General features: G+C 61.7%; 1 protein-coding gene across 1 annotated transcript in view; it reads right to left on the reverse strand.

Annotated features, from left to right (window-relative positions):
- LOC306660470 (kinase non-catalytic C-lobe domain-containing protein 1-like) overlaps positions 1 to 14,507 on the reverse strand; it is a 45,651-nt gene that overhangs the window by 12,907 nt on the left and 18,237 nt on the right. The window contains 13 exon segments of the mRNA XM_079138744.1: positions 85 to 232; positions 443 to 556; positions 2,419 to 2,639; positions 3,363 to 3,460; positions 3,533 to 3,626; positions 7,336 to 7,745; positions 8,617 to 8,696; positions 9,065 to 9,209; positions 9,534 to 10,198; positions 10,275 to 10,434; positions 10,901 to 11,018; positions 11,330 to 11,407; positions 11,887 to 12,045. Of these exon segments, the coding sequence (XP_078994870.1) occupies positions 85 to 232; positions 443 to 556; positions 2,419 to 2,639; positions 3,363 to 3,460; positions 3,533 to 3,626; positions 7,336 to 7,745; positions 8,617 to 8,696; positions 9,065 to 9,209; positions 9,534 to 10,198; positions 10,275 to 10,434; positions 10,901 to 11,018; positions 11,330 to 11,407; positions 11,887 to 12,045 (2,490 nt within the window).

Consider the following 14,507-nt stretch of genomic DNA (forward strand, 5'->3'; position numbering starts at 1 on the left):
CTGGGAGAAGCATAGGGGAGGGTCAGGGCAGCGCCTCCCTCTGTGGAGCCTGGAGTGCTGGCTGGCCAGAGGTGCACTGGCCACCTTGGAGGAGATGAAGTCCTCGAGCCGCCCCAGCAGCCCTGTGTTCCTCGTGAAGTCCACGGTGTAGCAGTCTTCAACCCAGGCCTGCAGGACACACAGGCTGCGCCTGTAGATCTTGGTGAAGGTTGAGGTGGGGTCCTGGTGGGCCCTGGAGGGAGAGGGGATGCCAGCTTGTGTGGGTGGGGGCAGCGGGGTGTGCAGAGCTTTCTCCATAGCCCGCTGCCCCTCTGCAGCCCCGGCACCAGCCCTGGTGCCCTGGAGAGGGAGGCCAAGGCCAGCAGTCCGTTCCCTGGCCAGGCTCCCTGGTCCCTGGGTCCCTTCGCAGGCCTTCTTCCCCACCCGTCGTACGAGGCGATACCTGGACAGGGTGCTGCTGATGCGGTCCAGGAGGAAGTGCAGGAAGTCCTGCGGCGTGCAGAAGTACCGGAAGGTGTACAGGAACTGCTGGACGTAGCCCTCCAGGAAGGCGTCGCTGGGGAGAGAGCCGCAGCCTGGGGCCTGGGCCTTGGGATGGCCTTCCCACCGCCCTGAGCTCAGCTGCGCAGGACGGTGGGCGTCCTGGGCGAGCGAGAGAGTGGGCATGCGGCTGCGGGCCTGAGTGAGAGCGAGGCCCCTGCGGAACCTTGCTCCTGCGTGTGGGCGGGTCCCAGGTGGGCTCGGGCACCTTTGCGGGCCCTGCCCACGCGCCGTCCCCAGGCTTCAGGGGCAGCCTTCTGAGGTGCACGGCCAGGCCCTGTCCCCACCCCACAGGCTGCCCCAGGGCTGCACTCAGTGCAGGGAGCCGCACCCAGATGCAGCGCTGCGCTCACAGGGCTGGCTGGAGCCCCACAGGGGGCCCAGAGGGTGGGGGGCCTGGCAAGGTGCTGCCCGGGGCAGGGCAGGAGTGCAGGGCCGGTTCACCGTGTCCACCACAGAAGACCTCTGAGGGACGAGGACACTGGTGGGCACACTTAGGGAGGGCCTAGGCAGCCATTGGCTCAGCTGGCCCTACAAAGGTCAAGCCCTGAGGTTCTCGGAGCATCCACCACCACCAGGGCGCTGCTCATCACAGCGCTGAGCTCCCCCATGCCACCCCTACGTGGACACCAGTGTGCATGCCACACATCACCTGTCTACACCACACACTGCCCCAGCATGCACTGTGTGTGCAAGCATGCACATCAGTTGTGCACAGTCCTGCACTGTGCCCACATTACCTAACGCATCACCACATACACATGCGTACCGCACAGTACCACGTAGTGCCCACCCCACCCTACAGCACATATGTGCATGCACGCACTTCACACGTCATATGCACCACACCAATGTCAGCACACGCCCATGACACGTTAAGTTTGCACATCGCACTGTGCACACATAGCACCACACCGCCCGCCCCTGTGGCAGGCAGCAGGGCCCCTGGTGGGCATGGCTGCACCCTCCTGCTGGTGAGGGAGGCTGAGTCCAGGGTTGGCCTGGAGACCCAGCTGGCGGGGGCCCCAGCATGACTGGGTGAGTGCCCCTGGGAGACGGGGCTGGTGGGCAGGAGGCAGCGGTGCTCGGCTGAGCATCTAGAGGGACTCTGTTCCCTGACTGTCCTCCCCAGGCCTGCTGACATGCAAGGGTCAGTTCTGGGGTTGCCACAGACGCTAACCAAGAGGATGGCAGTGATGTGGAGGCCAGGAGGACCCCCGCTGTCTGGGAAGTCCCAGGTGATCTCTCTGGGCCCAGGTCCAGTGTGGGTCATGCTGTCTGACGAAGAGAGCCTGTGGGAGGTCTGGTGCCTGGGGGCACGGTGACGCTGCCAGGCCAGAGGGGACAGGGGCTGGTGCGTGGGAGAGGCGGGCACCCAGCCACAGACGGCCCTGTGGCCCTGGCAGAGGGGTGTTGTTTCCAGAGCTCTTCCCTGTGTGCCTGGTGGTCACTTGGGGCATCTGACACCAAAAGAGAGCTCACGCCCAGAGGCTGGGGCACAGCACCCCACAGCGCTGTCTGAGCCCACGCCCTGCTTTGGAGGTTCCGACAGAGGGCATGCAGGTGGCGCCGGGCTCCGTGCGTGTTTGTGTTGAAAGACTGTATTGTGCGAATTGTACAGCCTGTCCTCTCCTCCGAGACAGCCTCCCGGGCTCACCTGAGACCCTGTGCCGGCCACGGCACCGGCAGATACTGGCTGGGCCTCAGGCACCCGGCAGTGGCAGTGAACAAGGTCAACAACTCTGAGCGGATGTTTTCCTGAACTAAACAACCCAGCCTAGGCGGGGCTTCCCCGCCTCTTCCTGAAGAAGCTTTCCCCTCCTGCTCTCAACTGTGTGCCCGAGGGTGGGCGGGCGCCTCCCCAGGCCCCGGGCGCACCTGGAGTAGAGGTAGGCCATGAGCCCCAGCGGTGTGCCGGCCTGCAGGATGCGGGCCTTCTGCTGCCGGCCCCCACACGGGGGCTTGTTGACATTGTAGAAGATGAGGGAGGAGGACTCGTCCAGGGGGCTGAAGTCCAGCGTGTCGCAGGGGGCTGCCGCGATGTTCACGATCACCGGCAGAGCGCAGGGCTCCAGGCCCCAGCGCTCCGCGTACATGACCTGGGGGAGGGCCGGGTCACCACACCCACTGGCAGCGCTCACCCTGCGACTGCCCCCTCCCTGAGGGGGAGCTGGGTGCTGAGCAGGGGAAGGGCCTTGCCTGCAGGTACTGCCCACCCCAAGGGGGAGCTGGGAGCTGGGTGCTGGGTGCTGAGCAGGGGAAGGGCCTTGCCTGCAGGTACTGCCCACCCCGAGGGGGAGCTGGGAGCTGGGTGCTGGGTGCTGAGCAGGGGAAGGGCCTTGCCTGCAGGTACTGTCCACCCGAGGGGGAGCTGGGAGCTGGGAGCTGGGTGCTGAGCAGGGGAAGGGCCTTGCCTGCAGGTACTGTCCACCCTGAGGGGGAGCTGGGTGCTGAGCAGGGGAAGGGCCTTGCCTGCAGGTACTGCCCACCCCAAGGGGGAGCTGGGAGCTGGGTGCTGGGTGCTGAGCAGGGGAAGGGCCTTGCCTGCAGGTACTGCCCACCCCGAGGGGGAGCTGGGAGCTGGGTGCTGGGTGCTAAGCAGGGGAAGGGCCTTGCCTGCAGGTACTGTCCACCCGAGGGGGAGCTGGGAGCTGGGAGCTGGGTGCTGAGCAGGGGAAGGGCCTTGCCTGCAGGTACTGTCCACCCGAGGGGGAGCTGGGAGCTGGGAGCTGGGTGCTGAGCAGGGGAAGGGCCTTGCCTGCAGGTACTGCCCACCCCGAGGGAGCCTGGGAGCTGGGTGCTGAGCAGGGGAAGGGTCTTGCCTGCAGGTACTTCTTGACCAGGCTGAGGAACTGCACCTTGGCCTTCATCTCTTCCAGCTGCCCTCGCAGCTTGGACAGCATGGTCTTTACCTCAGAGCCTGTGGGCAGAGCAGGTTGGCACAGGTGCCCCCAGAGTCCGGGGGCTGGCCTGCATGGCAAGCTGGGCTTACCTTTGTTGCGCTTTTCCTTCTGCAGGAGTTTCTGGTAGAACTTCAGGGTCTTCCGATAGTTTCTTTTCTCTATCAGGAGCTGCTGCTCCAGCTCCTGTAAGGAAGCACAGCGTGTCAGCCCAGCGTGGCAGCCCCGTGTACCAGAGCCAGCACTTGCCCGTCCCACGAGCCCAAGACCAGAAGGACACAGCTCTGGCAGCTTCCTCCCCAGGGAAGTACCATGCAGCAGCAGAGGGCACGGTGGTGTGCCTGGGGATCGGGCAAAGCTGTCCTGTCCACTGAGGAGAAAGGGACAGGTAGGAAGTTCCTCCATGGCACACTGAAACAGGGCAGCTGGTGGAGCGTCACCTTGCAGTGACCGTCCCTCCAAGGGTCACCACATCCGTGGGTTCTGGTCTGTCACCCCCAGCCCTGCCTGGGCACGCCCATCCTTCCTGAAGTCTTGTTCCCTTCCCTCCCAGGCAGGGCCAGGATCAGGCCTCTTTGGGGCTCCCTGGTCTTGGGGTCCACTGCAGACTGCCCACCTGCCACGCATGTGGTCCAGGAGGCCCTTCCGCTGCCCCCAGCCTTGCTGGCAGCACTGGCTCAGGGTCAGCCACCTAATCTGTGGCCACAGGGGAGCCACCCTGACTGCTCGCCTTGTCAGGTTTGGGGCACTTGGGACAGCGCCTGTACTGTGGTCGGCTCTCCAGCCACCGCCACCCACCCCTGGGCCACTGGTGGGAATGGGTTTTGGGGTCACTGCCTTCCTATTAAGTCAAGCTCAATGAATCTCACCACCTGGGTTCCCGGCTGGCATGCAGAGCCGCCCCACCCCAAACCCTGCCCCTCCACCCCGGTGGCTGCACCACGCGGCTGGTGCAGCAGGCTTGGCTCCAGCCATAGCGAGTATGTGTACCAGTGAGTGTTTCTCCTGAAGCTGTCTGGAACCCACGCTCCTGCCCAGAAGACAGCAGGGCTCAGCTGAGTCAGTCCACCTCCATGAGGACAGCAGGACTTGGGCCAGACCCAGGTCCTGGACTCCCCTGCCCTGGACTCCCCTGCCCTGGGTTTTGCTCCAGATGCCCACGCCAGGTGGTCTAAGCTGGTCCTGGGATGAGGTGTTTTTCCTTCTTTTTCCACCAGGGATTGAACCCAGGGTCACTTAACCACTGAGCCACATCCCAGCCATTTTTATGTTTTGTTTTGAGACAGGGTCTCACTAAGTTGCTTAGGGTCTTGCCAAGTTGCTTCAGGTGGCTTTGACCTTGTGATCTCTTGCCTCAGCCTCCTGAGCTGCTGGGAGTCGGGAGTGTCACGGTGCCCAGCTGGATGAGGTATTGTGAGGGTTCGTTTCCCACTCAGGAGGAGGGCGCCTCACTCCCCCGGGACGCCTCTCGAGCCTGTCAGGCAGTCCCCCTGCGGCATCATGTCTCTTCTGTCTCATGGCCTGAGCCACCACCTCCCTGACTGCACCCGGGGCCTTGGGCTGGGCTGGATGGGATGGGTCTGGGCCAGTGTGTGGCAGGGTGTGGGCCAGTGGGCAGCCACGATGGTCAGTGTGGCCAGGCCCAGGCAACTGTGGGAGGGGTCGAGACCCAGCAGAACCTGAATCTTACTGTTAGGCCAGGTGGTCCAAGACCTCTGGTCTGCCTGTTTGGTGTGACACACTCGGGGCAGGGACTGTCCCAAAATGTACTGGAGAACACTGACGTGGACATGGCAGAACTCCATGGGAGTGGTCTTTGCTGGAGCTGCCCCAAAAGCTGAGGAGCATCACCTTCCCGGGGGCAGAGGAGAGCCAGGGTCTGACACCTGGTAGCCTGGCTTCAAGTCTGCCTCCCCTTAATGGTGGCTGGAGTCAGCTCCCCTTCACGGTGGGAAGCAGGTGGGGAGCAGGTGCCGTGGCTGTGCCACGGGTGCCTGCCCAGAGCCCAGGCCTCCCACCTGGAGGCACGTGAGGCTGTCTAGATTATTAAAATGAAATAAAACCAAAATGCCGATTTCTTAGCCACACAGTCCAGCATTCGAGTGCTCAGGAGCTGCACGTGGCTGGTGGCTCCTTACAGACACTGCAGATCCAGAACATCCTGTTGCAGAGAAGCCCAGGGACCACGCAGGCAGAGGCTGGCAACTAGCCCATGAAGCTATGTGTACAGACTGTGCCAGTTGTCTACTGGCTGGACCCAGGCCCGAGGGCTCTGCAGCTGTCCACACATGCTTCTCTGTGATCTTGGTTTCTGAGGATGGGCCACAGCCCCAGGGCTGTGTGACAGAGCTCACATCTGTCCCTGGAGGACACCCTGTTCTGGGTTCTGTCTCCCGTCGCCTCTCGTCTGCCGTGGAGATGCTGATGCTGACAAGTTCCTGGGGAGGGTTTGTGGGTGCCAAGGATCCAGGAACCTGGAGGTGGTTCCTGCATCCCAGCACGTGCCTGCCACCTGCTAGAACAGCTTGTGCAGACACGCCGCGGGGAGAGGCTGTTACCAACAGTCAGCGGCAGTGTGCACCACCCTGAGTGGTAGGCAGGTTCTTTGAGGACTGTTGTGACTGATTGTAGGTCGATCTATGTGACCTAAAATCCCACATGCTGGGGTGCTGGAGAGGGAAGCAAAGAGCTGGCCTCACTGTGTCCACCTCAGTTGGTTCGTCAGGCCCAGGTGCCAGGACGGTGAGGGAGGCCTGCCCGTCCTAACCAAGAACTCTTGGAACATCAGGAGGGCACTGCCATGTTAGAGAAATCCGGGTGCACGATCTGAGGTGCAGTTTAGGCACCACGGCTGCTGGGTGGCAAGACGAGCGGCTCATGGGTGCCAGGGTACATGGACAAAGTGGCTGTCAGGCGGAAGTTGGAAAAACCAGGAATTACAGAAAGTGGAAGAAAACGGGGATGAACGGAGCCACTGTCAATCCCCAAACGATGAAAGCAAAGCCAGGGGTCCAGTCTAGGACGTGGGTGTCCGGGTGCCACGGCTGCAGGCGGGGGTCAGGAGCCAGTGCTGCGGGAGTCCCTCTGGCGTGGGAGGCGGGGTGCTGTGGCTCCCCTGCCAGGCATGGTGCCTGGGCCCTGCCAGTCAGTGGACGTCTGTGTGCAGTGCCCCTCCTGGCTGGTCCCCAGGCACATGGGCTGGGGCTGGGGGTGGGTGAAGCCCGGGCAGGGTTCTCTCCTGCCAGGGTCCCCAAGGGGCCTGGGCCTGACTGCTGCCACAGTGGGAGCTCCCGGTCACGGTTGGTGCCCAAGGGCAGGGGTAGCTGCCTTCCATCCAGAGCTTTCCTGAACACCGTGCTGCCCAGGCCTGGCTCCTCGAGCTGCAGCCTGCTTGTGCCCTGCTGACCAGTGAAGAGCCTGGGCTGCCCCTAACCTGGATGGTGCTGCCCACCAGAGAAGCCCATGCCAGGCCACACCAACCTGAGTCCAGCCTGGACTTGCTGTGGACAAGACGCTTCTAGTGCTTGCTATCATCTCAAAATGGCACTGCCCGAGGTCAGGGTCCCAGCAGGGAGGAAAAGACTGTACCCGTGTGTCCTACCAGGAGATGATCTGAAACTTCCATGGTGGCCAGAATGGGGTGACCTGAGCCGTGTGACCTGGTAGTCACATGCCCAGCTGACAGGAGAAATCTATAGACTGCCTCCAAAATGTAGATCGGCGTGCTAATGGGCAGAGCTCTGCCACCAAGGGACCCGTGGAGAGGACTATGGGAAGGGTGGGCACATTGCCATCTACCCTTGGCGTGACCTGAAGCTCTGCCTGAGCAAGGCTTGCTGCCTACAGCACTCCCAAGGCCAGTGACCCCCACAGTGGGCGGGTGCCCTGGACTCACAGGGCTCTGGGCTTCGGGCTCCGGGTGCCCGCTGGCCTTCCGTGTGCCCAGACCCTTCACGTAGTTGTGGACGTCGGCTCCAAAGCAGTCAGCCTCGTAGAAGGCGCTGGACCAGCCCGGGCTGCAGCTCTGGAACTCAGCTGGGCCCAGAGGCCCTGCAGGGCCACAGTCCTTGGGCCTGGCCAGCTGAGACACTGTGTCCATGTCCGAGGCCCTGTTGGCAGGCTCTGGCACAGGGTCTCGCTGCCCGTCCACTTCAGGCTGACCCTCTCGAGTAGCTTTTATTGACTTTTGAGGCCGAAATCCCACCTCAAAGTTTCCCTGTGAGAGTGCATCGGAGTCTCTGTCCGACTGTGTGGGGGGCGAGCAGGGGCCCCCGCTGCCCCGGGCTCCTGCCACTTTCTCTTTGCCTTGAGAGAAAGAGATGAGGGTCAGGAAGGAGGTTCAGGCCTTGTGTCCCAATGAACGTGAGGGACTTGCCACACAGGGAGCATGGGGGCCCTGCACATGCTGTGTGGGGAGGCCTGATGCCCTTGGGGTGGGTCCCAGCCACACAGTCGTCCTGGGGACGGGACTAGGGAGTCTGGGGACACCACTCTGCTTGTGACATGCCACCGCCAGGTGTGGGCATGTGCACTGTTTCCAAACTTCTTGTGGGACCTGGACCCTCTGCCCCAGCCCTGGCCACCAGGCCCAGGCCCCTCTGTCCCTGCAGCCCAACCTCTCAGACCCAGCTGTACCCTTCCCTGCTCCCTTACCCTCTGGGCTCTGTCAACTCTGACACTTCTCTGCTGGCAGCCTCCTGAGTGCCTGGCCATCAGGAGCAGGTGGACCCAATGCCTGGCCCACCATGTTTTCCCTGGTTTGCTAAATAGGGATGAGGCCATCACCAAGGCCCTGTTCCTGCCAGCTGACAGACCCGGTGGTTAGCACCCACCTGCTCTGCCGGCCTGCCTCTGCTCCCTCAGGTTCCGGAAGTTAGTTTTCAGCTGATCTGGGGTCTTGGGCTGACAGTCTAGGAAGCCAGCTCAGAGTATTTAAATGGCTAGTGTTCCCAGGGGGATGCAGAGGCCCCCAGTGCTGTGCGGGTGGCTGGCAAAAGCAAGGAGGAGGTCCCTCTGACCGACAGCCCTCAGCCCCAGGATCCTGGGTGTCCCTGGGGCAAGTCTGCTCTGGACACTGGAAGCCCTTCCTGCTACTGAACAGCCAGGACGGGAGAAACCAGAGAGCTGTCTGTGGAAAGCTTGCTCCCTGCCCCCTGAGCTGCAGACCGTCTCTTACCCAGTCCATGGAGTGAGGGTCTTTTGCCGATCGTTGAACCTGATGAGCTCTCAGGCTGAGACCCCGGCTCCTCGGAAGTACTGACAATCAGAACAACTGGTCAGGACCCCTACCCTCCTGGATGAGGTAGGTCTTGGGCCTATGCAGAAAGGCCCCCAGTGTGGAGCCTCACCTGCACACACTGGGGGGGTGGGACCTATGGCCTCCAGCTACCTGCACCTTCCATGATATTGACCCCACGGAGTCCCGCTGGACAGAACCAAGGAACAGGCCAGGATGGCTTCTCTGCTAGAATCACCAGCCGGGGTGTGCTGCCCCGCAGGTAGCAGAGCTCCGGACAAGCGCCCCTGCCCAACAGCAGGCACACCCCACAACTGTCACACCCAGCAGCCCTGTGTGCAGTCACCCTGGAGGGGGCCCGGAGGGTGGCCTTGGCCCACAGACCCACCTGTTGGAGGGCAAGGCCGGCTGGTTGACCACCTTGAAGAGGTTCTGCAGCAGCCGCTCATCCCAGTAGAGGTCGCAGAACTTCTCAGATATGGCGCCACAGAAGGTGGCGAAGGTGAGGTCTTTCAAGGCGTGGATGTACTCTCCTGATTGTGCAAACGACAGGGCGGTGGGACGTGGGCCAGGGGCATTTCTCGTGTTTGCTCTGTCACCTGGAGGAGGTGGTCTCGGGGTGCAGAGGGCTGGGTATGGGTGGCGGCATGAGGTGGGCTTCCCAGACCTGCTTCCTGCCTGAGGCTGCCTGGCACCTGCTTCCCTCAGTCACTGCTGTCCCTGGGCTCTGACTGTCCCTCACTCCTGGGGTGGGGACAACGAGTGGGGCTCCAGATTGCCCTCTGAGCCGCCCCTGGGGTCAGTGTCTGCCCGCCTCTGCCTGGTCCTGGGGCTGCCCTTGGCCTGCGGCCCCCTACCCATGATCAGAGCCTCCAGCCCGTTGTCCAGGTAGCCGTCGAAAGCAAACTCCTCCCTGATGAGGCGCATGGTCTCCTGCAGCGAGGGGCAGGCTGTCCTTGTGGGGGGCAGTGGGGCGTCCACGCTGGACGGAGGGAGTTTTCGGTCTGCTGTCCGGGGCCTCTCAGGGTGACTCTCTGGGCCCCTGGGGTTGTCTGGACCCAGTGCAGCCGGGGCGGGGCTCCATTCGACTGGCCGGGGGCCCTCTGACTCTGTGGCCTTGCTCCTGGGTGGCTTGCATGGGTGACGAGGGCCATGGCTGGCTGAGGAGGGCCCTGGGGGCAGGGAGGCTCCAGAGGGGGCCTGCCCATCTGGCCCTTGGTCGGGCTGCAGTGTCAGTGCCTTCTGGGGCAGGGCAGGGCCAGGAGAGCCAGGCACCACTGACGTGGCTCCCTCTGGCTGGTTGGCTGGGTCAGGGCCTGGTTGGCAGGAGCCCCCCCGGTCCCCGACAAGCTCTGGGGCTGCTCCCTGTGGCCCTGCACCAGGCACTGGGTGACCAGGTGTCTCCAGGCTGGTGACCCTGGAGAGGTCGTGGAACACCTGCTTCCCCTTGCCCTCCATGTCTAGCTGGCTGTTCCTCTCCTTAGGGTGGTCGACTGGCCCTGAGGACACAGCAAGCTGGTCCCTGTGGGGAGAGAGGAAGAGTGCTCAGGAAGGCCACCCATGTGCCCTGTGTCACCAGCCAGGGTGGGCACGCTCACCTGGCCACACCTGCGTCTTGCGTGAGGATGATGGGTTTAAAGTGGGTGGCTCTGGTGCTGAAGGCCTCTGCTGGCTTGCTGGCTCCTTTGCTGGAGGGCGGGTGAGGCATGGGCCCTGGCACAGCCACGAGTCTGGTGTCACTACTGCCTGGCAGGAAGCCTGGGCCACGGGTGGTTGGGGTGGCCGGTGGGGAGAAGGGTGGTTATGGGGCTGGCAGATGCTCCGACCTGCACCTAAGGGCCCCTGCTCATCGGGCCCTGAGCTTGGGCGCTGTGTCCTCCCCATGCCTCCCCAGGCCCACCTCTGCCAGGCTTGGCCCGAGGGCCTGGAAGGTGGAGTGGCCATGCCTGGGGAGGACTGGGGCGGGGGGATGGGCTGGAGGCTGGCTGCAGCCGGTGGGTGGAAGAGCTGCTGGGAGGGAGCTGGCAGCGTGGAGCTGGGCCTGGTGGGAACTGGGGCTAGGAGCATGGATGGAGGGTGGGCTAGGAGCATGGATGGAGGGTGGGCTGGCCCACTTGGGGCAGCAGAGGGAATCTGACTGGAGAGTGGGCAGACGAGGCCTGCTGGGCGGGGTTGGCTGCCCACTGCACTCACTGTCCTGGTCTGGAAGCCATGATGTCCCCACCAGGGCAGGACTCCCAGGAGCCAGCAGACCCACCTGGGCTGGTCTCAGGAGTAGGTGCTGCCCGGGGCTTCAGTTCAACCACAGAGAAGGTGTCTTGGAGACCAGTTGTCTCTTCTTCCTGGTGAACGTGGGCAGAGGGTCACAGACAGCTCGTCACGGGACACTGGAGGTGCAGCATGAACATCTGCCCTGTGGTGGCCATAGGCCAGTCCAAGGGACTTCCTGTGGGGCGGGGAGCCCAGGACAGAGGGCCTCTGCCCCAGATTTGGAGCAGCGGCCGTGGAGGCCTCCTTGGTGCTCAGTGAGGCTGCAGAAGGCTTCCAGGGAGTGGGGCGACGGTGGCCAAGCCCAACCTACTGCCTGCTGCGTGTCCAGTGCCAGTGGGGTGCCCACCCTGAAGGTCACCTGAGCCGTAGAGCACTGTCTCACCTTGCAGGTGGACACCCGCAGGTGGGTGAGGATCTTTCTGCTGTCCATGCCTCGCTGAAGGAGATAGCTGCCACACACCTGAGGGCAGAGAGGTGGCTGGGCAAGCCAGAGGGCGGCCTGGACTTCGGCCCACCACGCTGGCCATGTCCCCTGATGCTGCAGGGAGGGTGGGCAAAGGCCAGGAGGCCTCAGCAAGACTGCCTCTGGGGTCTGGCCTCCCTGTCTGCAGCTGCGAATGGAAACTGAACAGGAGCTCCACAGCTCCTGCTGGTGCTCGGGTGGTGCCAGGGGCTGCCCCAGGACTGCCGCCGGTGTGGGCCCGAGTCGAGAGGCACTGGGCCAGGAGAGGCCCCCTCTGCAGAGCCTCGTGGATCTGGCCAGGACCAGTCCTGTATGATCACAGGACACTGCAGCCAGGAGGATGCACAGCAGGAGGGGCACAGCAGAGACCTCGAGGGCTGCCCGTGTGGATGTGGGCAAGGAATGAGACCCGCTCCCTCCCTCGCCCGTGGCCCGAAGGCCCTGGGACTGTGAGCAGGGCTCAGCCCTGTGTTTACCTTGATGGCCTCGGCCACAGATGGCCGCTCGGGGGCATGGCGCCTGGCCATGTCCAGCAGGAGGGTCTTGAGCCTGCGCGGCAGGGCCAGCTTGTGCTCACGGGGCACGCTGAACTTGGCTGCAGTCCACAGGATGGCGGCCACACAGTACACGGAAGCCTGGGGGGCCGAGAGAGGAGGGTAGGGGTAGCCAGGCCACTGGGCCAGCCAGGCAAGGCAGGCCTGGTGTCCTGAGGGGCACCGAGACACAGCCCTGTGGAGTTAGGACCTGCCCAGAGCCCAGGGGTCCACCCAGCTGGCCCTCAGGGGAGCCGGGGCAGGTCCTGGGAGCAGTACATCTAACACCACCTTTGTGTCTGGTCTTTAACACTTGAGCGTGAGGAGCTCCTAGGGAACTTCCCACCTCTGTCCTTACAGGTAGCGGATGGGCAGTGCAAGGAGACCAGCTGCCCCACAGCACCCGACTCCCTGCCCAGGGATGCGGCCCAGCAGTTAGCAGCGGGCTGGTGACAGGCACCTGCTCTGTGTGCTCAGACGGCTGCTCCATCTGCCGAGGGCCCCACGTGCAGGCCTGAGGTGCTTTCTGGAGAGTGCCAGGGCGGCCTCCTTCCATTGGGAACATCGGTCACTGAGTACCACGATGCTGGCTGCAGATTGCTTGCTGTGTTTATTTCCTGTAGATACTTTTTATTGACGTGATGTTTCTTCTATTTCCAGTTTTCCTAGGTTTTTTCTCTTTCGTAAGATCACGGATGGGCGTTGGATCTTGTCTGATGCGTTTTCTGCATCAATCATTACGCTCGTGGGTTTCCTTCCATAGTGCTGATGTGCTTGTCTACGTTGATTTGAGGGTTGAAGCAGACTCGGATCCTTGGAATAAAAGCCCTCTGTTGTGGCATATGACTGCTGTATATATTGCTGAATTACATTTGCATATGTCTTATGGATTTTTGCCTTCATCTCGTGAGAGATACTGTTTTTTTTTTTTTTTTTTTTTTTTTTTTTGGGTACTCTTGTCTAATTTGGGATCAGAGTGATACTAACTCCATAAAATGAATCAGGAAGTGTTTTTCTCTTCTGCTTTCTTGAAAAGATTGTGTAAAACTGGTGCTAATTGTTCCTTAAACACTTGGCATATTTTCTAGTGAGACCGTCTGGCCTAGAGATACATTCTGGTGAGTTTTAAAATCATAAACAAGATGTCCTCGATACCTGATGGACTGTTCAAGTGACCTGCTTTGTCCTGAGTGATGGTGGTCTGCTGCTGAAGAACCGGGCATTTTATCTGAGGCTCCAGAGTGGGTGAGGGCTGCGGACAGCCCTCCCTGGCCATGCTCTCCATGTCCGCAGGGCCATCCGAAGCCCCTCTGTGCTCCCTGGTGCTGGTAACTCACGTCTTCTCTCTCTTCTTCCCGCCAAATCCATGTCCTTTGTGGCATTCCCTTGTGGTATGGAGGTGGAACCCAGACTGCGTCATCAGGAGCCGTACCCCAGTCCTTTGGCTTTGCTCCTTTTGCAATGCTCTTGCCTCAGCCTCCCGGTTGCCGGGGTGACTGCTGTGGCCACTGTATTTCTACTGGGCATTTCCTCCCTTTCTCCTCCTTCCTTCTATCTTCCCTCCTGCTCAGAGTTTCCCATTAGCTGTTCTTGCAGGGTGGATCTGCTGCAGGAGTCCGTGGCTTCTCTTTACCTGAGGCTCTCTTGTCCTTCCTTTGTTTCTGAAGGGCCTGTGCTGGCCACGGGGTCCTCAGGACCAGGGCTGGAGCCCATGGGCGTGTGAGAGTGCCATCTGGTTGGCTGCCCTGCACAGAAGCTGTGCTTTCCTTCTTTTTTGGTCAGGAGCATGCGGAGGTTGACCAAAACATCTGTGCTGTTTTGGTGTAGATTCCCTTGAATTTGCTCTGTTTGAGTTTCATGGGCCTCTTGGATCTGTAGGTCTGTGCATCCTGCCATAATCAGGAAGTCTGCATCCTGGTTCCTGAGTGCCTCTGCTGCCCGCCTGCCTTTCTCCTTCTAGGATTTTGATGACTTGGCTGCTACATCTTTTGTTATGTTCCCACAAGCTCCTCAGGCTCTGCTCATTCTTCCGTGTTTCTCTTCTCTTTCTTGTCCCACCATGTCCTGTCTGTGGTTCTGTCTTGGTCGCACCACTTTCGCATCCACTGATTCATTCTGTGTGCACGTGGTGCTGGGCTTGAGTGCCGGGCTCCTAGCATGCTGAGTCTGGTTTTTAAAGCTCGGCTCTGAGATTTCCACAGTTTTCTATCTTCTCTGTATTGTTGAAACTTCCTGTTTCCATTTGTCATTTGCTTCAAGCATGCTTGTAAAACTGCTCCCTGAAGCTGTTGGGACGGCTGCTCCCAAGTCCCTTCAGTGACCTCTGGCGTCTGTCACCCCAGAGCCCACACTCTCTCATTCCAGTGGAGATCTTCCGGCTCTTGCTTTGGTGGGATCTTCAGTAGAAATCTGCAGGTGTTCCTACTGGGACCCTGATCTTGCTGAAGCCTGACCCTTTGGCCTCATCCGGCTGCAGTCCCCACTGACCGTGAGGGTGACAGGCCCGCTCCTGTCTGCTGGCCTGTTGGCAGTGAGTGCTCTGTGGTGTGGGCTGCAGTTGGGAC

The sequence above is a fragment of the Sciurus vulgaris genome, assembly GCF_902686455.1.
Source record: "Sciurus vulgaris genome assembly, chromosome: 4".
NCBI lineage: Eukaryota > Metazoa > Chordata > Mammalia > Rodentia > Sciuridae > Sciurus > Sciurus vulgaris.